Source organism: Uranotaenia lowii, unplaced genomic scaffold (assembly GCF_029784155.1).
Source record: "Uranotaenia lowii strain MFRU-FL unplaced genomic scaffold, ASM2978415v1 HiC_scaffold_712, whole genome shotgun sequence".
Classification (NCBI taxonomy): domain Eukaryota; kingdom Metazoa; phylum Arthropoda; class Insecta; order Diptera; family Culicidae; genus Uranotaenia; species Uranotaenia lowii.
In genome coordinates this window covers 1-24,353 of record NW_026598659.1, presented here as the reverse complement: position 1 = coordinate 24,353, position 24,353 = coordinate 1, and the positions used below count along the sequence as shown (strand labels likewise).

Genomic DNA, 24,353 nt, shown 5'->3' with positions numbered 1-24,353 from the left:
GGCAAAATTTTCAACCGGGATACCTTCCCAACAAGAAAAAAATTGACCCTCGTTTCGGGTGGAATCAAATTCTTTGCGAAGGCTCACGTTTTCTTTAATTTTGGTCGTTTTTTATTGCTTCACGAGTTGAGCGAAATTTGTACGTAATCCATGGGGTAACAAAGAATTTTTGAGGTTTTCGGTCAACTTTTTTTCCTCTGTCCTCTGTCTTGAAGACAGTGCCTTGTGCAAAAAGAAAAGGTTAATCCACCACTTTATTTTTACATCTTATTTAGCAAACGATTACAAGATTTGCCATCTCCGGAAAAAGCTCTTTGTGAAGGAACGCATCACGCTACGTAGAACCGGTGCTGGCATAGTTGGTTCCAGTCTTCATTCACATACTTATGGTGAATGATCCGGAAAAAGCTCTCCCCTGAATGGGCGTTATCCTTCGGCTTCGGTGTGTGTGTGTGCCCCCAGGGGAGTAACGAACCCGGCCAATGTGGGGTTGGCATCAAGGTGATTTGGCTTTTCCTTTCCCGGCCTTCATTTAGCCGGTTCCGGTGCTTCGCGTGTGTGAACACCCGAGTAAAGTCTTAACGAAACGAGATCCACGCTGACTACAGAGGACCGAGACGGTAAGATCTTCCTTTCTTTTTGCATTCCCGTAACCGGATAACGAACTAAGGTAATGTGGCTTTAATGGGGCTGTCGGCGGCTACATGAATAAACCATAAATAAAAATTTACCAACAAATACTATGGCAGGTAGAACGTTTTTATTTCCAGCCCACTTATTTCTGACGTCGTTTCTCACCCTTTTATTTACATTCCGTGAGACGATTATGTTGAGCACTACCTTAGTATGTAGTAGTCGTTTGAAGAAGGTACTAACCAGGTTGTGGTAAAAGTAAAACTCATCGGACGAAATACTTGTTTACGCTTACTTGACTTTGGCGTAATGGCTGGCGATGAAGATGAAGACACCATGAAATTCCTTTCCTCTTGGATATCTTCTTTTGAAATTAAAAAAAACGGAATTGTTGAGTTTCGAACAAGAAGCACAAAATGTTGCAAGATTTATCTTACTTGTAGTCGAAACATTTTCACTCAAGTAAATTTTATGCAAAATGAAGATGCAACAATTCTACAAAGTAAAAGTTCGTAGCTCTCGGACACAAAAGTCTGGTCAGATATTTAATTCAGATTTCAATTGAATCAACATATTTTGAAGAGTACAGTTTATATATTGAAATATCATGAAAAGACATTTACTACAAAGCTACTCCGAATATCCTCAAATTTGATATATTGCTTTTTTACTTTTCGCGCACAAATCGATTCTAAAGCTCCGATTTTTTTGGAGTATCGATCCTACGACCCTTTAAAGGGATCGATCTGAGAGATCAATTTTTTTTCCTGAAGATCAAACAATCTTAGTATTAGTGCTCATGTCTTAGAGATTGGATTATGTATCGTCAGCAACAAACTGCTTCGCCCACGGATCAAATCTTACGTTAATAACAGCTTTCTGGTGTCCTTTTTGGTATCAAGGGATGTCAGAAAATGGTATTAGAAGAATTGGCGAATTTGGCATTTTTTGAAGATTGGTGTGTTTTTTTAATATGTAGTTAGGTTTTTAAGCAATCGATGGGTGCATTTTTATAGTGACAGTCTGGATTATGTTGATTTGTTTTAAAATGTTTTTAAGGGTTTTGTTCTACTGAATTTCTCGTTGAGTTGTTAAGCAATTTTTTACTAAGGAAATAGAAGATCTAGAATTAGAATAAAAGTATTGTTTCTCGGTCTATACGCCTAAATATACTTCACCAAAATTCCAGTGAGTTTTGTGAGAAATAAGGTAGGAAACAAGGAGGAGACTTGGTCCCTGGGGTAACTTGAAGAGTCAGCCATAACTCGTAAAAACAGGAATCTCTTACAATGAGCTAATGTTCTAGCAAATTTGTGCCAGATGGAACATAATGACAATGTTTTTTCTTCAAAAATTGATTTTTTTAATTTTATTCACGCTGTTTAAAAAATCTACAAAATTTGACTAAAAGATCGTCATTCAACATTTTCAAATATTGTCAACAGAAAGAAATTTCAACAAAAACATTTCAATCAATGTGTCAATTGTTGGAGAATGATATAAATTTCATATCGCCAAAAATTTAGAACAATGGTAGCTTTTTTTCAACAGATTAATGATACCTTTGGCTTAAATTGATCCAGAGAGCTCAAAAAGGCATATTTATGTTTTGAACTTCTCGTGATCAAAGCTGGGCGGATCATTATCAATATTTATCTGATATACAGTTGCGTTAAGAAAAAAGGAAATAAATCGTACAGAACAGCGCACAAACTTCCAACTCTGATAGAATGCCATTTCTCTCACAGCTGACATTTTTCCATGAAAGTTTCACACAAGCTACATATAACTCTTCATTAATTGAGCTTTGAAAATCTTGCTGGTACCATAATCCGGGGTAATATCGATTACTTTTTTTAATATTTTTCTATTATTTTTCCTGTTAAGGGAAATGTGGCATGTTTCATATTTTTAAAACCAGTACTGGACTCCTATGAACGTAAAACACAGTTGCAGAAAATCATTTCACTACTTTAAATTTGATTTAAAAATCGATTTCGTTGCTGTTCAGGAGTTTTTGCTTTGGGGTAACATTGATTAGTCTCCATTTTGACTATTTTAACGAGTTTTCTTGTTATGAAGGATACAGAATACCTTCATAATTGTTTACAAATTCTAATCTATCAATTTTACCTAACGTTAAAAAGTTTTCTTTTCCAAACATTTATAATCGAAAAAAGAACAATGACGCTGCATACATCTAGGGGCAAAAATTATAATAATTGCTAAATACAAATGCAATTTTACCTTCACACATTCCTCTAGGCCCTCCTACTATTTCGATTTTCATTTTTTCTTCGAAGTAAATCATTTGATAGGATTCCTATCCATATGTCCAATAAGGGCTTACTCTTGGAAAATGTCTTTACTTTTTAAAGATTAAAAATTTATCATTAAATGACTATAAAAATAACACTATAACTATACATATACAAAGCATAAAAGTTGTTCTTTCACATTCAACCACCCGTTTGCTTCTAAATACTTAATGGTATCATCAGGAGAGCTGTTTGTTTGCGAGCCTTGGAAAAAAAAATATTTTAAGATTTTGAAATTACATTTTTACGAACAGAGAACAGTTTTAAATACAAACGTAGAAAACAGTTTTCAAAAATTCAAACTATAGACTAAGCTATTGATGATAATGTGGAAAAATGTATTCATGGTCAAAGTTACCCCGTTTTACGGGACTAAAAAGAAAGATACAGCTGTTTTAGTGATGCAGTGAGCGAAATAAGAATAGCACCACTATGTGTTATGCTTGTAAAAATATGAATGATTGAAAATTACGAAAATTTTCTTCCACAGTTTGTTCTGAATTGCTTAACGGATAAATCAAGCATAAGTTTACTTTTTTTGGACGTTACAATTGGCGTTGAGGATCAAAAATATTAAAAAAGGGTGCGAAATAAGAATAGCACCACTTGAGTTTTTCAACAAAAAACAATATTGGTTTGGTCAAGAAATAAAAACATGTACCGTGTGAACGCTTTGGGAATTCTAAGATCACTAAATCCAAAAAAAAATAGAATTGCATCAAGGTCACTAAAAGTGAATTTTTTGAACCGATTATCAGAAAAAAGTTATACTTTGCGATGGAGCTTGATGGACCAGACGGCTAGCAGTATTATTGGTATGATTTGCAGTTGAATCGGAAGTTGAGATGAGCAGAAATTTTGGCGGTTGTTCATTTTTGTGCTGGTGATTCTTTTGCAAATCCGGAAAAGCTTTCTGCAGCGTGAACTTCCACAAAAATGTGATGCGAAAATATGAATGATGAATATGGGCCTAAATAAACCTGTAAAATCAATATTGAGACTAAATTTTGTTTTAACTGCAAGATAGTGCTGCCATCTACGACTTTAAACTGGAAAAAAGTGTGGTTTACTGAACAAAATCAAAGTTTTTGATTTCCAACCTATTTTTTCTGATTAAAAATTAATCCCGAATGTTTGATTCATCATTTCACGTCATTTTAATGAAGAAAGTAAGTAGTTTGGTAAAGAATTACAGCTCAAATATCAAATTCCTTAACGCTAAAGGAGCATCTCTTAAAATCCCCTTTTAAAACCTTTGAAAACCTTTGGAACTCTGGAAAACTTCTTAAAATGCAGTTATCTATTCAAATAATTCGTAGAAGCATTATTATTCACTTTTACACAGTAAATTTTGAAAAATAATCATGTTTTTGTTGAAAAACTCAAGTGGTGCTATTCTTATTTCGCACCCTTTTTTCACATTTTTTGTCCTCAACGCCAATTGCTACGTCCAAAAAAAGTAAACTTATGCTTGATTTATCCGTTAATCAATTCAGAACAAACTGTGGAAGAAAATTTTCGTAATTTCCAATCATTCATATTTTTACAAGCAAAACACATAGTGGTGCTATTCTTATTTCGCTCACTGTATAATCAGTATTACCTGTAACCTCAAACCCAGTCTCATATTCAAACTGCTTTAATTTTTAATCGTGTTGATCTATTATGATAAAACTTGGGCAGATGCAAAAATGAACGTTTTTAAAAAGTTTCACCAAATTTTGTGATGAAATCGTGCAATTTGAATTCTTTTATTTAAAAGTATGAGTTGAAAGAAAAATACTGGGGAGTACTGATGTTTTCTCTGTTTTGATCTGCCTGCATGCTTTGAAAGCTGCTATTGGATTTCCGGAGCCTTCATTTCAGTAGGTACTTCTAGTATTTCTTCTCTCAAATCCTGATAATCCTATTCTAATTCATTCTAATTTCAATGCATTAGGTTAACTTTCAATGTATTCCATTCATCTGAACGACACTGGAAGTCGATGGGGAAAATTATATTAATTGCCATTTCAATGTAGCGGTGAACAGAAAAACTTTTTGAAGGGAGATTTACAAAAACTCACCAGAAATAAATCTAAATTTTTTATTATTGGTGACTTTAATGCAAAACACCGATCTTGGAAAAATATTTCATCAAATTCTAATGGGAATATTTTATTTAATGACTCTGCAAGTTATTATACAGTTGAATATCCTAATGGGCATACTTGTTTCTCTTCAAATAGAAATCCTTCCACAATTAATTTGGTTCTAACGGATTTAGGCGAGCATTGAAGTCAATTAGTTACTCATGCGGACCTCGATTCAGACCACCTTCCAATAACTTTTTCTTTATCCCAAAGTCCCATTGAAAACCCTTTAAAATCAACTTTTATCTTTCAAAAAGCTGACTGGGAGCGATATAGGAATTTTATTGAACGTATTTTAGATGTAAACGTTCCACTGAATTTAATAGAAGATATTGATTTGGCTGTAGAAAATTTGACAACTTCAAAAGTCAATGCTAAAGCCGCTTCAATACCCAAAGTTAAACATAAATTTAATCAACCTTTGATCGATGATGATCTTCAGATTTTGATACGACTGAAAAACATTCGTCGACGCCAATATCAACGTACTTGGAATCCTTATTTGAAATTTATTTATTGCGACCTTCAAAAGAAGATCAAACGTCGTTTAAATTTCATTCGTAATGAAACTTTTGCTAAAGCAGTAGAGGACATAAAACCCTACTCAAAGCCATCTTGGAAATTAACTAAAATTCTAAAAAAGCCCCAGAAGCCAATTCCTACTTTGAAAGATGGAGATAAACTTCTTTTAACTAATGCAGAAAAAGCTCAAAAATTAGCCCAGCAATTTGAGTTTGCTCATGATTTTAATTTAATCGTTGTAAGTCCAATTGATGCTCAAATTTCCTTTGAATTTGATAATATTCTTTCTAAACAAAATATATTTGAAAGTTCTTGTGAAACAAATATTTATAAACTTAAATTGATTTTCAAAAAATTTAAAAATATGAAAGCTCCGGGGGAAGATGGGATTTTCTTTATTCTTATTAAAAAGTTGCCTGAAAGCACTTTAAATTTTTTAGTTAAAATCTTCAACAAATGTTTTCACTTGGCTTATTTTCCCAATAAATGGAAAAATGCCAAAGTAACTCCAATTTCGAAACCTGGAAAAAGTGCTTCAGAGCCTTCAAGTTATCGATCAATTAGTTTGCTTCCTTCTTTAAGTAAACTATTTGAGAGAGTTATTTTGAATAGAATAATGATTCACATTAATCAGAATTCTATTTTCCCTGATGAACAATTTGGTTTTCGTCATGGACATTCTACTACACATCAACTATTAAGTGTAACTAATATGATTAACGCTAGCAAATCTGAAGGTTATTCATCTGGTGTTGCTCTTCTTGATATTGAAAAAGCTTTTGACAGTGTTTGGCACAAAGGTTTAGTAGCTAAATTAGCTCGATTTGATTTTCCCGTATATCTCACCAAAATTATTCAAAATTATTTGACTAGCCGAACCTTACAAGTAAGCTATCAAAATTCATGCTCTGAAAGGACACCCATTAGAGCTGGTGTCCCTCAGGGAAGTATACTTGGGCCAATTTTAAACAATATTTTTACTTCTGACCTTCCTGATATACCAGAAGGAAAAGGCAGAAGATTATTTGCTGATGATACTTTGCTTTCAGCCAAAGGTCGAAATTTACGGATGGTACGCAGTAGATTGCAACAAAATTTAAATTCCCTTTTGAATTACTTGAAAATGTGGAAAATTTCTCCTAACGCTTTCAAAACTCAACTTATTTTATTTCCCCAGTGAAGTACTTGGGACTCACACTTGATCGGAATCTTACTTTTAAAAATCACATTGAAGATATTCAATCTAAATGTAATAAATACACTAAATCTCTGTATTCTCTCCTCAACATGAAATCCCGACTTTGTCTGAAGAATAAGATGCTTATTTATAAGCAAGTGTTTCGACCATCGATTTGGTCTAGCTCAGGGGTTTTCAGATCATTTGCTCGGCGGAGCACTTTTTAAAACCAAAAATTTTGGCGGAGCACCTACATTTTTGAAAGAATGATAAACCCGAGTTTTGAAAACTTGATAGTATTTATCGTTTAAATAAGATGTGTCTTGTCATCGTAGTCAATAAAATCAGTAATGAATGGCTACTCTTTGAATAGTCTTTTTTTATTAACAAAATATGAGTCATCAAAAATTAATGATTTCGTCTGGTTCCGAATTTAGTCGTGATCGGTATTTTGTCTTCGTTGCGATATATGTGGAAGATCCAGACTCACATAGATAAGTTGTGGAAAACGGCAGAAAAATAAGTTTAGCTTTATCGGACAAAATTTAAAATTTATTTTTCAGTTGACACCAATACTTCTCCAACGACTTTTTGGATACGAATCTTTCCTGAAACTTTCAATCCGATGTCATCATATCTATCCAGCATTCATATTTATGTGATGTTAATGATTCTGGTTTCTTTGAAATAAAAATAGGCTGTTCCACGCATTTAAAGTCTTCGATCTTTTTAATATTTTATGATATTCCTCGAGGAATTTTGCTGAAAGCTGTTCAACAAATCCTGCGACTAAACATTGTTATTGTAAATGATTTCATTAAACACGTGGGCCTGTTAGTCTAAGTTTACACCAAGGAATACACAAATAAATTTATCAACGAAAAGTGTTGTGATTGTCATCATTCTTGGAAATTTTCGGATGATAACTTCAAGGTTTTCCAGTGAGGGATGTGCTAGCTGTGTTAGACTTGGACTTCATGTTCGAAATTTATCTTTTTCTAAAAGCTATTGATCTTCGTCTATAATCCTTTCTATTTTCATATTTCCCTTTCTATCTCCTTTTTTCTTCTAAGAAAAGTGCTAAGCTTAGCAAACGATTGTAACAACAAAAAAGCGAGTTTGGCTCCTTGAAACCTAATCGTATGAGCCGTTTCAAATAAATCAGTTACAAAAAAAAACTTCAAGGTTATTTCTATTGAATGCTTCTTAAGTTCGGAAAGCTGTCCAAGCTGCCCAAAATCTGATTTTTCTCTTGATAGTCATGATTTTGCCGTTTTAATCGAAGATTGTTATTCCTTTATCTTGTATTGAAAGACTGAAGTCATTCTTAATTCAAAAAGGCGAAACAACGTTTTTCTACGAGATAACCAGCGATCTTTGGTATGAAGTAGTAGCGTGGTATGTTATCTAACCATCTCTTCATACAACCCTAGAATAACCCTGAAACTTCCTTCAAAGATGATGAGAGTTTCTTCATAGCGAGTGCATGTCGATGAAGGATGTAATGACTACTACCACAGAGAACAGACGTCCAAGCTCGAACAAAAAATCTTCAGAAAAGTGTGTAAAAATTCAAAAGCTATCATCCGAAAAATACATTAAAAATAGCCTGGAAGCAGTGCCATCTGGTGCGCCGTTGAAAAGTTACAAAGTAACTTTGAAAGCGCTCATTTTTAGAAACGGCGTAATCGTAATGAATTCATGAATAAATTGACTAATATCTCAGTAAAACGAACGGCTTTAATTTATTGCTTGATAGATGCAATTAAATCTACATTTTACTTGGCAAAATTTTACATTTTTTTAAGTACAACTGCTGCAGAGAATAACTGACAACTTTTGGACTAAGCTTTTGCGTTTCTTGAACGGTTATTGAAGTCGGAGGAAGTATCGGCTATGTCCAGTCAAATATGAACATTCTTGACGATCATTCTCACGTATTTTAGACATCTCAAAGCGGGTTTCATTCACGTATCCAATTGCATCTCATTGCTCAAAATTGAACACATCATGCAAGTTTGATGAACTTGCCGGATAAATTTTGGATACAATTTATATCCAACATGACGAATGTGTTACGAAACTCCAACAGTGATTTTCTTGAAACATATCAAGTAGCCCATACGACCTCTTCAAAACTGACTAAAGTTTTGTTTTTTTTCTCAGTTTTGTTTTGGCAGTTCTTTTTGGTGTGTTTGGAGACACCTGATGTCCCAGCCAAAAAACAAAAATTGGTTCAATAAAAGTGTTGGAAATTTTACACAAGTTTCGTGGGCTAGTTTGTACGTCTGTTCTCTGTGCTACTACCGCAACTTTTGGTCTTTTCTTTGATCTTGGCAACGACTCCAGCAGTATTTCCAACTATAGCTTTCACCGTCTTTACATACATCAATGCAATTTCCCCATGAAATATTGTTGTCCGTAACATAATTATCAATTATTTAGCTTGAAAATTTCAGCCCCCGACATGGAAGTTGGCAAGAGTTTGAAAAGGAACAAATCTTCTTCGAAACATTCAGAACCTCTATAGCGAACAAATATCATCAGAATTGCTAGTCCAGCTACATCTGGGGATTCGTCAAGCTGCATGTTGAATTTTGAAGTTCTCAATCGCTTTCAACATCTTTAGCCATGTCATGTCACAAATTCGCCGAGAAACCGTGTTGCCTGAAATGGGAATCGAATTTATAAAATCCACTGTTTTATTATCAACCATGATGTTACGGACGACTTCTTGAATACAAGGTTTGATTAAGTTTTCAACAATGTTATGCGCTTCTCCAGCTTTTCCAATCGGTAGCTCGCCAAGTACGGCGCAAGAACAGCCTTTTAATTTCATTTAGTGTTTTGCACACTCAGTCTTGCAACACAACGTTGTTCGATTAAAGCAGTACATTTTAACAATCCACCCTTCTATGCCAACATCCCTGCAGGGATTCAGCCGCCAGTAAAAAAAATAAATAAAATTAACTCGTTCGTGCCATGTGAATTTTTCTCATGTTTCGATAAAAATGAAACGATAAAAAAATATCAGAGTTTTTCAAAGTTGGTTTATGATTTTCGTTGCGTACGTCGCGGAGCACTTTCAAAAGCTTCGCGGAGCACCAAGTGCTCCGCGGAGCACGATCTGAAAACCCCTGGTCTAGCTGCTTCACGACAAGGAAGAAAGCCATCCAAAGGATTCAGAACAAGGTTCTGAAAATGATTTTGCGGCTTCCACCTTGGCACAGCACCGAAGATCTTCACCGGATTGCGGGTATTGAATCTATCGAAGAGATGGCCAACAAAATCATCTCTAACTTCAGAGGAAAATCTATGCAGTCTTCCATCGCAGTGATTCGTTCTCTTTATAATTAGTTTAGTTTTAGGATAGTGTTTAGTATTAAGTTTAAAATATTTTTGCCATTACAGGATGTTCTCCTACATTAAATACTTGATTGCGCTCAGCAAATTTAAATATTGTAGAAAAATTATATCATCTAGTTAACTATAGGGCTCTGAACAGTTCATTATTGAGCTGAACAGCTGATTTAATGTAATAATGTAATATAAATGTAATGATGAATTGATACAAATAAAGACATATAAAAAAACACTCGAAGTCGACTGCCTACCCGTCCTCACGCATCCTTTTTTAAAATTCCAATCGTCCGATTCCAATTCTTTAAGTAAACGTATATAAATTCCCATTATTCAGTTTGAGTTCACACAAACGACTGCCTGACTCCCGTGTGCACGCTTCCCTTTGAGAGTTCCAACTGTCCGATCCTGATCGGGCCGATCCTTCAAAATTCCAATACATCAGGTAGACTTATATGGATTCCCATTGGCAAATTTGGCCGTCCCTAAACAAGCAGCCGGGATCGAGCTCAGGTAGAGTAGTAAGCAAGGACACACAGCTGGTGCGATGGGATGGCATTGGAAAAATAATGAGTTCGAGTCTTATCTCTTGTCGCAATCTTTTTCTTGCTTACAAGTCCTATAAGATTTTTAGTCTATATATCCTATCTGGATGAGTTTTAATTTTGTTTAAATTATAACAACGGCTGATATGAATAAGTTATGGTTGCATGGACTTTTTGATATAATTCGAGATACTTTAACATCCTACGAGTACTTAAATATAACTCATTCAGATAGGAAAATATTGAATATCAAAATATTTCATCTTGATATAATTTAGTTTTTCTCTTCTGATCGGGATGCTCTTCTGATCGGGAACACTCAGCGAAAGCAGGCTAAATCATAACAAACAATCAGCAGAGGCTGCCTTAAAATTCTGCACTTCCTAAGCCAAATCCTTCTTTTTCCACTGGAAGGCCAAATCATAACAAACAATCAGCAGCAACAGCCTTAAAAATCTGCGCTACTTTAACCAATTCCGTTTTTCCACCGGAAAGCCAAACCAAAACAAACAACCAGCAGGAGCAGCCTTAAAAATCTGCGCTTCCTTATCCAACTCCGAGTTTTTCCACCAGTAGGCCAAATCAAAGTAAACAATCAGCAGAAGCTTCCTGAAAATCTGAGCTTCCTAATCCATTCCGTCTTTTTCCACCGGGAAGCCAAACTAAGACAAATAAACACAAACAAAAATCTGCACTTCCTACGCCAATTCAATTTTTTTTTCCACCGGATGGCCAAATCATAGCAAACGATCAGCCGCAACAGTCCCATAGATCTGCGCTTCTAAAGCCATTCCGTCGTTATCCACCGGAAAATCAAATCATAACAAACAATTAGCAGCAGCAGCTTTAGAAATCTGCACTTATTTAGCCATTTCCGTCTTTTTCCACCGGAAAGCTAACCCATAATAAACAATCAGCAGCGGCAGCCTTCAAAATCTGCTCTTCCAAAACCGTTCCGTCTTTTTTCCAGTGATCGAATCAGCAACAATTTAGCAGCAGCCTTTAAAATCTTTGCTCCCTGTGCCAATCCGTCTTTCCGGAGGCCCAATCAAAAATAAAATTTTCGTTGCAGCAGCCTTGACAATTTGTGCTTTCAGTCCTTATTCTACCAACCACGCCATTGTCGAGATTTTATGATTCTTATGAATCTCAATTCAGAGATTCAATCGGACACATGTTCCACTCATTGGAAAGTGAGTTTACGATTTTATTCATCAAATAAACTCTTCCTGCAAAATCATGTAAAATAAATCAATTTCCAGCGGCTACATATGTACACCTTATCACTTCATGAGATTACAAGAAAGTTTACATGTCGTCACATCTACTCCGTTATAAACGTCACATTTAAAATTATTTGCATTAACTGTTTTCTTCAATTTTGTTTCTTTTGTGTTCAAAACATTTCGCGAATAATTCGTGTTGGGAAATTAGGACTCAAATGAGGCTTCATGAAGTGAAATCTGTGCCAAACTGTGATTAAACATAAACTTTGTTCAAGCATATACGAGTTGAATGAATATTATTAATGTTAGTTCCCTTAATATACATTTTAAAACCGTGAAAAACAATATAAATCGTGGAAAAGGATCGACTGCAAAATTATTTAGTTGAAGTTTGTAATTTAGTAAAAATATAAATATCATGATTATTACTGCGTTGAAATTTCATTCGCAGCAAAATATTCCACCACCAAGATCAATCCAAAATAAACGTAAAAAGTTCATTTCAGCGATATGCACAGTAAGAAGAAAGTGGTTTAGCAAATAAAAAACACTTATTATATCTAACCGAAGCTCTACGGGCTCTAGCTCTCCTCATGAAACTGCCGATATAAATAGTGAAAGAGTTTAGTATATATTTTATGTAAACAGAACTCGGCATGTAAATTTTCTTATTCGGTGTATTTAAGAATGATAATATTATTGCATGTACTTTTCAAATAGGATTACTTGAAATGACGAGCTTCATCTCATGTAAAGAACCGATTCCTTTCTACTCATGTAGTTGCATATAAGCATACAAGGATTTTCTAAGTGGGAACTGTATAAACAATAATATTTGATCCGAACGGAAATTTACACGAAATAGCATGGGTAGAAAGGCATCGGGTGTTAAGTATGATAAAACTGCTAATGCTAAGGAAGGTTACTTGAAATAAACAGTTTTATCACATGTAAATGCCCGATTCTCTGCTACCCATGCTGTTTCATGTAAATCTACGTAGATTTTTTCTAAGTGTGTATTTAACGTAATAATCGCGGTTTGATCAGCAATCAATAGCTTTCTGTCGTTTAATTCCTACTCCTCTCACTTGAGACCATCATTGCTGTGCACATTGTGCGTTAAAAATAATTAAAACGAATGAACACAAAAGCACGGAAGATGCATTACTCGAACCACGCCGTGCGTCGTTTGGCTCTCAAATTAAAATCCTTATCAAATAATTACGGTTGCTCTTACATTTGCAGTCATCCAGCACCAGCGAGCTGAAGAGCAGGCAAACTAGCAGCCAGCAGCGAATTCGTCACCACAATCGGTGTAGGAGCAGCGCGCTCTATATTTAGATCCGGGCCTCCCACTTGGCTCTTATCATAACAAAAACAACAACAACAACAGTGAAGACAAAATCCACCTGGGAGTCCGAGACAAATAATAGACAGTGTTTGAGTTTGTGTGTTTGGGATGCTGATGCGTTGAAAGCTTCCCGCTTTCACGGGAACGACAGAGAAAACGTAACTGAACACGGGACTGAGGCTGGCTGTAATTACAGCTCACCTCGCTTTTGAAGGTCAAGCCCGTACGATATCAAGATCTGAATAGACTGACCAGACCAGACCAGAGCCGGCCAGTGTGCCTGGTGCATTCCAGGCAGCAGTGCCGGGTGGCCTGGTGTAATCAATCGAAAGAGAAACAGGAACACAGACACAGACCCGACCGGCCTGAAAAGCTTTGGGAATGAAAAATTACTTGTGGTTCCAGAATTGTGTCCGGTCCGGGATGAGCTGGGTTTGGTTTGCGGTCGTAGCGATTGGCTTCTGCGAAGCGAATAGCGACCAGAAACGAGACTGGTGGCAAGATACGGTCTTTTATCAGATTTATCCGAGATCGTTCATGGACAGTGACGGGGATGGGATCGGAGATTTGCGGGGCATAACCTGGAAGCTGCAGCACTTGGCCGATGCGGGTGTTGAAGCCACCTGGCTATCGCCCATCTTCCGATCGCCGATGGTCGATTTCGGTTATGACATACAGGATTACACTGAGATACAGCCGGAGTACGGAACGATGGCCGATTTTGAAGCCATGATGGGCGAGGCCAACCGGCTAGGGATTAAGATTGTGCTGGATTTTGTTCCCAACCACAGCAGTGACCAGTGTGAGTGGTTCCAGAAATCTGTGGCCCGGGATCCGGAATACGAAAACTACTACGTGTGGCACGATGGGCGGAAGAATCCAGCCGGGGGTGATCCACTGCCCCCGAATAACTGGGTAAGATTGACTTTCAAGTTTGATTGTTCAAAGATTTATTCGGAAATTCTCAAATTTTACAAAACTTTCTTCAAACACCAAAACATGAAAAATCATAATCAAATAGAATTTATTTATTTTTTTTTTTAAATTTTTGTGATATAATTCAAACTTCATTTTATAACGGATTACATTTCCACAAGAGGCATTATTTTCATGAAGTGGAATATCAAATAAACAAGAATTTCATTCAATTTATATTAAGTTCAATAACTTTTTTCCCACTTAAACTTTTATACGGTCTGCAAACTGAATCGTGAAATAAAATCACGATTCACATTTTTAACCCAAAATTCCTAACTTTAATATCATTTTTTTTCTAAAATTTTAACTGTTTTTTAAACATTTCTTGATTGTTCAACTAAATTTATAAAATTTCATATTTGATTTTTTGTACTTGGTTAGATTATTTCAGAGTTTATCAATTCTGAATATTTTTAAACTAACTCTACATTAGACTGGCCAAAATCGGACAAAAAAAAGAATCAAAAATTCTTGCGTTTTTATCGAGTGGCAGGAATTTGTAACTTTACATAAACAGTTGCAAGCCCAAAAAGCCGCAATATCAACCAAGGTTGCGAAATCTCATGAGATTGAGATTTTTTTGAGTGAGATTTTCCTTTTTTGAATCTCAGTGTGATGCTAGGTAATCTCATCGTGAGTATCACAAACGGTTCTAGTCTTGAATGTCAACGTTTTCTCAGACTGAGGTTCACGAGCAGAAAAACTACTTTTTGGAAGGCAGAGATGCCATGGAATAATATTTGTGCAAGCTCTTGAACAATGAAACAAGTTTTAAATAGTTGCGAAATAAGAATAGCACCACTATGTGTTTTGCTTGTTAAAATATGAATGATTGAAAATTACGAAAATTTTCTTCCACAGTTTGTTCTGAATTGCTTAACGGATAAATCAAGCATAAGTTTACTTTTTTTGGACGTAGCAATTGGCGTTGAGGACCAATAATGTAAAAAAGGGGTGCGAAATAAGAATAGAACCACTTGAGTTTTTCTAACAAAAACAAGATTATTTTCAAAAATGTACTGTGTAAAAGTGAAAAATTATGCTTCTACGAGTTGTTTGAATAGATAACTGTATTTTGGGAGTTTTCCAGAATTCCAAAGGATTTCAAAGGTTTTAAAATGGGGGTTTTAAAAGATGCTCCTCTAGCGTTAAGGAATTAAATATTTGAGCTATAATTCTTTATCAAATTACTAACTTTCTTCATTAAAATGACGTAAAATGATGAATCAAACATTCGGGATTTATTTTTTATCAGAAAAAAATTAGTTGGAAATCAAAAACTTTAATTTTGTTCAGTAAACCAAACTTTTTTCCAGTTTCAAGTCGTAGATGGCAGCACTATCTTGTAGTTAACACCACATTTTGTCTCAATATTGATTTTCCAGGTTTATTTAGGCCCATTTTCATCATTTTGAGGTATTTTCCCATTACAGTTTTGTGGAAGTTCACGCTGCAGAAAGCTTTTCCGGATTTGCAAAAGAATCACCAGCACAAAAATGTACAACCGCCAAAATTTCTGCTCATCTCAACTTCCAATTCAATTGCAAATCATACCAATAATACTGTTAGCCGTCTGGTCCATCAAGCTGCATCCCAAAGTATAACTTTATGCTGATAATCGGTCCAAAAAATTCACTTTTAGTGACCTTGATGCAATTCTATTTTTTGGATTTAGTGATCTTAGAATTTCCAAAGCGTTCACACGGTAAGTGTATTTATTTCTTGACCAAAATCGTCCAACATTCCCTAATTAATCCCAGATATTCGAATATGGGCATGAATTTGGTTTAATGGCAAGATAGTGCTGCCATCTATGACTTAAAACTACAGAAATAGTGTTTGATTATTAAAAAACATTACTATTTTTGAATTTAAACCTGCCTTTTGGATTCAAACTCAGCCTTAAATCTATGTTTCATCATTTTGCATCATACTTATGAATGTTAATGAAGAAATCAAGCAGTTTGATAAAGTTTAATAGCTCAAATATCTAATTCCTTAACGCTAGAGGAGCATCTCCTAAAACTCCCATTTTAAAACCTTTGAAATTCTGGAAAACTCCTAAAATGCAGTTATATATTCAAATAACTCGTAGAAGTATTATTATTCACTTTTACACAGTACATTTTTAAAACAAATCTAGTTTTTGTTGGAAAAACTATAGTGGTTCTATTCTTATTTCGCACCCCTTTTCCACATTTTTGGTCCTCAACGCCAATTGCTACGTCCAAAAAAAGTAAACTTATGCTTGATTTATCCGTTTAACAATTCAGAACAATCTGTGGAAGAAAATTTTCGTAATTTTCAATCATTCATATTTTAACAAGCAAAACACATAGTGGTGCTATTCTTATTTCGCTCACTGTAGTTCAGAAAAAGCTGAACATACCACGAATTTTTAAAAACTGTCAGTTATACTTGATGAATGTTAAAGGCCAGTTATACTTTTTTTAAACATATTTATAGAGAACATACTATTAAAAGCTCAGTACAATCAGGTTGATGATAAGAATTTGTTTTTTTTTATTTACGGGGAAAGTCGGGTGAGACGGACACCCTAAGGTAGAATTGCAATAGAAAATCAGATATTGCTTTTTTCATCGCAGTTTTCGTCCAGATGGGCAGTTTAGGTTGTCTGCTATCGCATTAACCTTTGGAATTAGTAAATTTTCTTCTTCAAGTCTGTTTTTATAGCTATTTAAAACATGCTTGCAAATTACACTTTTCAAAAATGGTCGGGTAAAACGGACACTGCTCAGAAAAAGTACATTTTGCCGCAAAATTGCTGTAAAAATAGATATTATTATGAGTTAAGTATTTCAAAACGTTTTTCAACCAAGTTGGAACCAACTGGTCCGAGTCCAGAAGCAAAACAGTGTGGTTTCCGGGATTCCGTATTTTATAGGGGCTTTCTTCACCGGAGATCCTGTTTTTACAGTTGTTATGGCCTGTTTGAGATGGTGAGTGCTTTTCGACCGACAATTGCTCTTGCCAAGGTCTATTGAAGGCGTATCGAGGATCACACCGATGAAAAAATTAAAATACCTGGGGAAACCTATGTGTCCGTTTTACCCGACTTTGAGGTGTCCGTCTTCCCGCCTTACCAACTTTTTTTTCAAAACGTTTGTTGTTCAAGCCCTTTGACCGAAATTCACTGATTTTTCTCCAGATGGTTGAAAAAAAATCTAATAAGCACTCTACCTTTGAAAACGGTTGAAATTTTTGAAAATTTTGAAAGTTATGAACTTTTTTATGAGGAGAGAAAATAACATCAGATAATGGATCCTCAAAGTTTTTGTTTTTTTGTTAACTTTTATGGGACCTTGCTTGTTATAAATAAACAAAAGGTCTCGAAAGTCTTGATACATTTAGACGAACCTATTCCAATCATTAGATTTGTTCTAAACATTGTAATTTTCGAAATATTGAAAGTGTCCGTTTTACCCGCTTTGTCCGTCTTACCCGACTTTCCCCTATGTCTTAAGCAAAGTTGCGAAATCTCGTTCAGTTAATATTTTATCGAGTGAGGTTCTTCCTTTTTGAATCTCAGTGTGAAACGTTAACGTTGATTGTGAATGAAAGTTTTGATTTTAAAACATCTTTCTGAAGAATGTATTATCATGACTTGTAAGAATCTGATTATAATATTTATGTCTTAGTTTAGTGAAAGTTTTACAGAATGAGCAAAAAGTTTTTATGACCAAATATGTTGATGAGTCTCGCTCGTATTCAGAGGATTTAAGACATGCAAGTTATGAAATTGTATTTCCTACAGTAATGTACTTTTAAATCTCTTAACCTTCCAAAGCCGTTCGCAAAATATCCGTTTCGGGAAAATTTAAGTTGTAGTTTGATTTCGTTCTCCTGGCTGTAAATGTTAACCGGTTTTGATGGTTTTATATTCATTGGCTAGGTAATTTAGTCTTATTACTCAACATTTCAAAACAAAGTCGATAAGTATAACCAGGTTATCAGAAACTGGTTCAGAAAGTAAAAAGTCTGAAATAACAATTTTATTTTTTAAATACTCATAACTTCTGACAGCTTCTCCGTATTTGAGCGTTTTATTGATGTTTAAAATCGTCAAGAATCCATCTATCCGACAATGTAAAGATATGTTGGGGTTCAATGAAAGTTTTGACCGCTATCTCAGATCTTCCGGTAGAAAAAAATCTTACTTTCAAAAAACGACATCCAGTTTTGTCTTTGCTTAGCTGTTTTTCATTCACCAATCAACCGATTTTCAAAACTCAAATTTTAATTTTTTGTCGTTAATTTGATCATCATTTTCATAGAACATACTTGGTCTGTCAAAATTCCCAGTTCTTCAGTATGTTGGAATGATGATAAAGAGGTTTGAAACGTGCGCTTCGGGTCATATTGACCCGAACAGCTTTGGAGGGTTAAAAACGTTGATGCAAAGTTTTGCAATCACGGAAAAGAACCGCAAACATTGAAATGCCCAAGCTCAAAATTCTTCAAAAACCCCCAATGGCTTAATGTGCTTGCCAGAAAAAAAGATCTCAAATCTTCTGGACATTACAAGAAACTATAAAAAAATATAGCAAAATCTGAATAGCTAAATATTTGATCGGTTTAGGTTTAGGTTTAGGTAATATATACCATCTTTGAATTGCAATTCGGAACTCCAGCTGCAGCTCTCATTTCAAAGTTGCTGGTTTTGAGCTATGATAAGGTTTGATTTAAAAAAAATGCTTACAAAAATCTTAATTTGTATTTTTTTTACAAATTACATTTATTATAGGAACGTGTAGCAAAGCACACCGGGTCAGCTAGTATTTAATAAAAACAGTTTGAAAATTCTTCAGCTCTGTCTTTTTTATGTGGATTTAATATGGGACCCTCCTTTTAACAATGGCAAAGGGTATCAATAAAATAGATCATCTGAATATGTCGAAACTTGTCCAACAATACAATTATTCAACCAATATGTGAAAACTTGTTTTCGTAGTAGGAGACTTGATGGAAAGTGCTTAAAAATTGTATGGGTTAGCAATATTTTATGTTAATTTTATATGCGAGCTCTTTCCTTGAAGTCGTATGTAACTTATCAGAGTTATTTGATCAAATTGACTTATAAAAATCGAGCTAGGCTGTGCCTTTAAAATTTTGTCTTGAATATTTGGGCATTTTTGGACAAAAACGGATAATTTGGAATGATAAGCTGCTCAGCAAACATTTTTGTAGCTATATTCTTATGCTGTTTTGATATAAGTTCCATATACATTACATAAAGATCGTTTAAAAGTTGATAAACCAGCAAACAAAGTGGAGGCAATATACATACACAAATTTCATTTCTTTCTAAGGCGACACCAATCGGGCGCTATCCTTATTGCACTGCTGGTTGCAAAGAGAACATTACGATGATTTTCTCACTTGAAGCCCAAGCCGGATCAAAATCATTTCAAAATGAAGGAATATGGTGAACTTTTTATCATATCCGATTTAAATTGACTTCAGACGACATTTTATACGATCTTTTCACTATGCAGTTGGAATTGCGATTCGCAACATCATTGTAAACGACTTAAATTATCATTTCTGATACGAATTCATGTTTGCAGGGTGATCTCTCAACATTTTCTCCAGAGGTATTTTTTCTCACAAGATATTGAAGTTCATAATATTCGGCAAAAAGCCTAAACCGATTGTTATTTAAAATAAATCGAACAAAATTGGACAAGTATAAATATATAACGTTTTAGTGCAGTGTCAGTCCAGTTTCAGTTCAGTTTCAGTTCAGTTTCAGTTCAGTTTCAGTTCAGTTTCAGTTCAGTTTCAGTTCAGTTTCAGTTCAGTTTCAGTTCAGTTTCAGTTCAGTTTCAGTTCAGTTTCAGTTCAGTTTCAGTTGACCAAAAAAGAGTAACAGAAACCTTGTTAGTTATAACGTTTAACGTTTTATTGACACAAAAAACTATTTTTTTATTATCTTCATTCTTTGAGCTTCCTTTATCAATGTCGATTAACAAACATGGAAGAAGGAATGATATCATATGGAGCAATTTTTTCCTGACTTTTTTTTTGTGTATGAGTTTAAACATATTTTTTAGAAAAATCATGGAAAATTGTTTTAAACAATGAACATTATTACTTTTTTGCTTAGCTTGACATCTTGATTGACATTTTACATACACCTTGGATGAATGAAAAAAAATAATGAAAGAAATAGATTTTTCTTAATATGTTATTCTATGACATTCGGTATAAAATATACATATTTGATATTATTTGTTTTATTGTATATTTTCCTTCAGTTAAAAATTGGAAATTAACGATTTTTATGATAAATATGAATTTTTCGGTGAAATTCAAAATTTACATTAATCTGTAAAAATTCAATTTTTTTTTAAATTTTTTGCACTTAAATTTAAAATATAAAAGAAAAACCACAATTGACCTGTGTAAAGCTATTTGGATGCTGTCATTATCCATTAATATATAGTAAACTTCAATTAAACAAAAACATCGAACCTATTTGTTATTTGATCTTATGAGCACTGGCTATGAGGATAAGGATGCTATCCACTAACAAGGTCTGATGACTGTTTGATTAATTCAATACTTTCTTATGTATGCTTTTCTTTTAAAAACTTTAATTTTTGGGATTCAAGCCATAAATAAAGAAGACATTAATCCATTTCAAAATCTTTTAACGATTTTCAAAATACTGATAAATTTTAATAAGCTCTTTTCTTTCCTATTCTATTTTTTTCTTCAAAGAAGATTTAATCATCGTGAAAATTCGTCCTCAAAACTATAAAAATAAAAGGTCTCAAATCATTTTTCATCTTTCTTGAAGACCACGAACTATTTTGGTGTTTGAAAAAAAAAACATGTAGAAGTTTAACCTTCCCATGCCGTTCGCAAAATATCCGTTTCGGGGAAATTTGAGTTGTAGTTTGATTTCGTTCTCCTGGCTGTAAATGTTAACCGATTTTGATGATATTATATTCATTGTGTAGGTAATTTATTCTTATTACTCAAAATTTAAAAATAAAGTCGATATGTATTACCAAGATATCAGAAACTGGTTCAGAAAGTTAAAAGTCCGAAAAATCAATTTTATTTTTAAAATGCTCATCACTTTTGGCAGTTTTTTTGTATTTGAGTGTTTCATTGATGTTTGAAATCGTCAAGAATCCATCTATCCGACAGTGTATAGATATGTTGGGGTCCAATGAAAGTTTTGACCGCTATCTCAGATCTTCCGGTAGAAAAAAAATCTAACTTTAAAAAAACGATATCCAATTTTTGCTTTGCTTAGCTGTATTTCATTTCCCAATGAACCGATTTTCAAAACTCAAATTTTAATTTTTTTACGTTAATTTGATCATTATTTTCATAGAACATACTTGGTCTGTCAAAATTACAAGTTCTTCAGTATGTAACGAATGAATTTGTCCCAACACTCTGCAGCTTAAGCGCCACCTTCGTTAATGAAGGGCTGCGGAGGCGTTCTTTAAGGGTGCCCGGCTTAAGCCTCCCTCTCAGGGCAGGTTGAAATTTTAAATCAAACGCACTCAATCACCATTCAGCGCTTCCAACAACTTCTAAGAAGGGTCCTAACGTTTCACCCAGGATAATCGAAGAGGAAATCTCAAAGCAGTGCAATATTCAAAAAAATCTACGATCCCGTCCCGGAAGATTCGTCAACCCTTCCTCAAAATAGGCCAATCAGCATAAATACCATTCAACAAAAAAAAAACGGTCTGGCCTAATATCTCAATCAGTACGTAAGGTCACGTGGTTGAGCTTTTTAAACACTTTTCCCCTTACAAGCTATCAAACCTGTTTCTTGTGGATCTCCTTCCGGGAGTCCTGGCATCCCTGGTCGAGGCTGCGATGATTTAGCGATTCAGCTTTTCCGATGAAGAGCTTTTTATAAGATGGAAGCTCTATCACTTGACGACGCTTTTAGTTCGAGAACCGCCCACGCGGTAGCAGTAGTAACGGAAGGGAGGCGGAAATGTTGTCGAGCGCCACCTGAGACCGGAATTGCCACGGGAAAATTGCCTGAACCAGTAACTCTTTGGTCGTATAGTCAAACCAGGGGATGGATGAGTGCCACGTTTTTCTTTTCAGCAATAGGGTGACCAACGCAAGCGATCAGATGAGGTTTTCATACATAGCTTTATTCCAAAAGTTGTTGATTTTGGGAACTCTAGATTTACACCCACGTTGAACGGTGGGATTAACCTGTTCAACGTTAAATATACAATTTTTAGTCACTTTTGTACAATTATTAGGCCGATATTTTCTTACCTCAAACTCTTCAATAATATGCACCGATGAATGTGATGCACCTACTCGCTCGATTAAGAAAAATCTGACTATAAAAAATGAGGTTCATGAAACACATGTCTCTTCACATATCTTTTTGTAATTTGACTCACAATGTTCGATTCGGTTTACAATTTTATTTTTGCTTTTTATCGAACTCTGATTTTTTTCGAGCAATCAGAACGCTTTAGGAAGCCTATAAATAAAATCTTTAATCTATAAACTGATTAAAAACTTCCTTAAAATTGCAAACTTACTTTAGCGCGTCTTAACAGTTGCACGGCACCACACCTTTTGACTCTACTATCAGTTGAGCTGACGGTCTTCCAACAAAGAAAATGAACACCCCATTGCTTCAAACAATGCCCGAAGGCATTGGATGCTGTTGAAGTTTCCTCTCTTCTCATCTCTTTTGATCCCTAAGCTACATGGGGCTGATCTCCTCTCCCACACAATCTTTTTGGGAGGAACCACGACCTTCATCAAATTTCCCGCTAACAAGCCCATCTTTTGCCTTTTAGATATCGTTAGAAAATCTGAATGAGATCCCTGGCGGAACTCAGTAGGTAGGAAACTTTTTAGCCTCAGGAGTTCTTCTATTAACCAACAGATGGCAGTTAGAGCAGCTGATAGTAAGTCTTAGAGTCAAATGGACAACATAGTTGATTCCAAATTCATGTGTTACAAGTATATTGGAATGATGTTAAAGAGATTTGAAATGTGCGCTTCGGGTCATATTGACCCGAACGGCATGGGAAGGTTAAGTATAATTTCTATTCCCGTTTGGTACAAATTGTGTAAAACACGACCTAATGTTCTCCCTCAACCATTCCGCACTCTTCCCATACCAACAGCAATCCGTCTTCTACGGGTCGGCCTGGACGTTCCACCCGCAGCGGGGCCAATTTTATCTGCATCAGTTCACCCGGCAGCAGCCGGATCTGAACTTTCGCAATCCGGCCGTGGTAGAGCGCATGAAGCAGGTTATGCGGTTTTGGCTAGCCAAGGGAGTCGCCGGGTTCCGGATCGATGCCGTCAACCATCTGTTCGAGGTGGAAGATTTCCGCGATGAACCGGAAACGGGCGCGGAGAAGGATCCGCTTTCCTATGCATTCACGTACCATTATTATACCAAAGATTTAGTGAGTGCGTTGATTTGCAACTGGCAATATAGCTTATATTTGTCATGGGTAATTTTTTTTTATTTATTCACAATTTAGATGGAATGCTACGATATGGTATATCAATGGAGAGATGTCCTGGACCAATGGCAAGTTGAGAATGGTGGCCCCACCAGAATAATGATGACCGAAGCTTACGCTAACATAACATTTACCATGAAGTATTATGGATCCGGTGACGGTACTCGACAAGGTTCTCATATGCCGTTCAATTTTCTGCTGATTACGGACCTGAAGCTAGATTCAACTGCTCAGGATTTTGTTTATACCATCAACAAATGGTTAACATACATGCCAAGAGACAAGGAAGCTAACTGGGTCATCGGAAATCACGATCAGCCACGGGTCGGTTCAAGGTATGGAGTGGAACGGATCGATGCCATTAACATGATGCTGATGACTCTTCCTGGCATCGCGGTGACTTATTATGGCGAAGAGATAGGAATGGTTGATTACAAGGACATATTTGGGGCCCAGAATAGTTCTCAGAATGTGTTTATAGATTTTTCGAGAGACCCTGAAAGAACTCCGTTTCAATGGGATGGGACAATGAATGCAGGATTTTCGACGGCAGAGAGTACTTGGCTTCCGGTGAATCCCAACTATAAGGAATTAAACCTAGAGAA

The 24,353-nt window shown here is 35.3% G+C and overlaps 1 protein-coding gene across 1 annotated transcript; it reads left to right on the top strand.

Annotated features, from left to right (window-relative positions):
- The first annotated feature begins 292 nt into the window (after nucleotides 1–292).
- On the top strand, nucleotides 293–23,958 carry LOC129760663 (maltase 2-like). Its single transcript, XM_055758319.1, has 4 exons — nucleotides 293–620; nucleotides 13,159–14,179; nucleotides 23,401–23,692; nucleotides 23,767–23,958. The coding sequence occupies exons 2-4, from the start codon at nucleotides 13,646–13,648 to the stop codon at nucleotides 23,823–23,825; spliced, it is 885 nt and encodes a 294-aa protein (XP_055614294.1). The 5' UTR covers nucleotides 293–620; nucleotides 13,159–13,645; the 3' UTR covers nucleotides 23,826–23,958.
- Nucleotides 23,959–24,353: the final 395 nt, after the last annotated feature.

Excerpts from the sequence above, each read along its gene's own strand:
- LOC129760663 (XM_055758319.1), top strand. The coding sequence starts at position 13,646 with ATGAAAAATTACTTGTGGTTCCAGAATTGTGTCCGGTCCGGGATGAGC. Across the intron at positions 14,180-23,400 it reads CACTGCCCCCGAATAACTGG|CAATCCGTCTTCTACGGGTC; the intron begins GTAAGATTGACT and ends CCATACCAACAG. Across the intron at positions 23,693-23,766 it reads TTATACCAAAGATTTAGTGA|ATGGAATGCTACGATATGGT; the intron begins GTGCGTTGATTT and ends TTCACAATTTAG.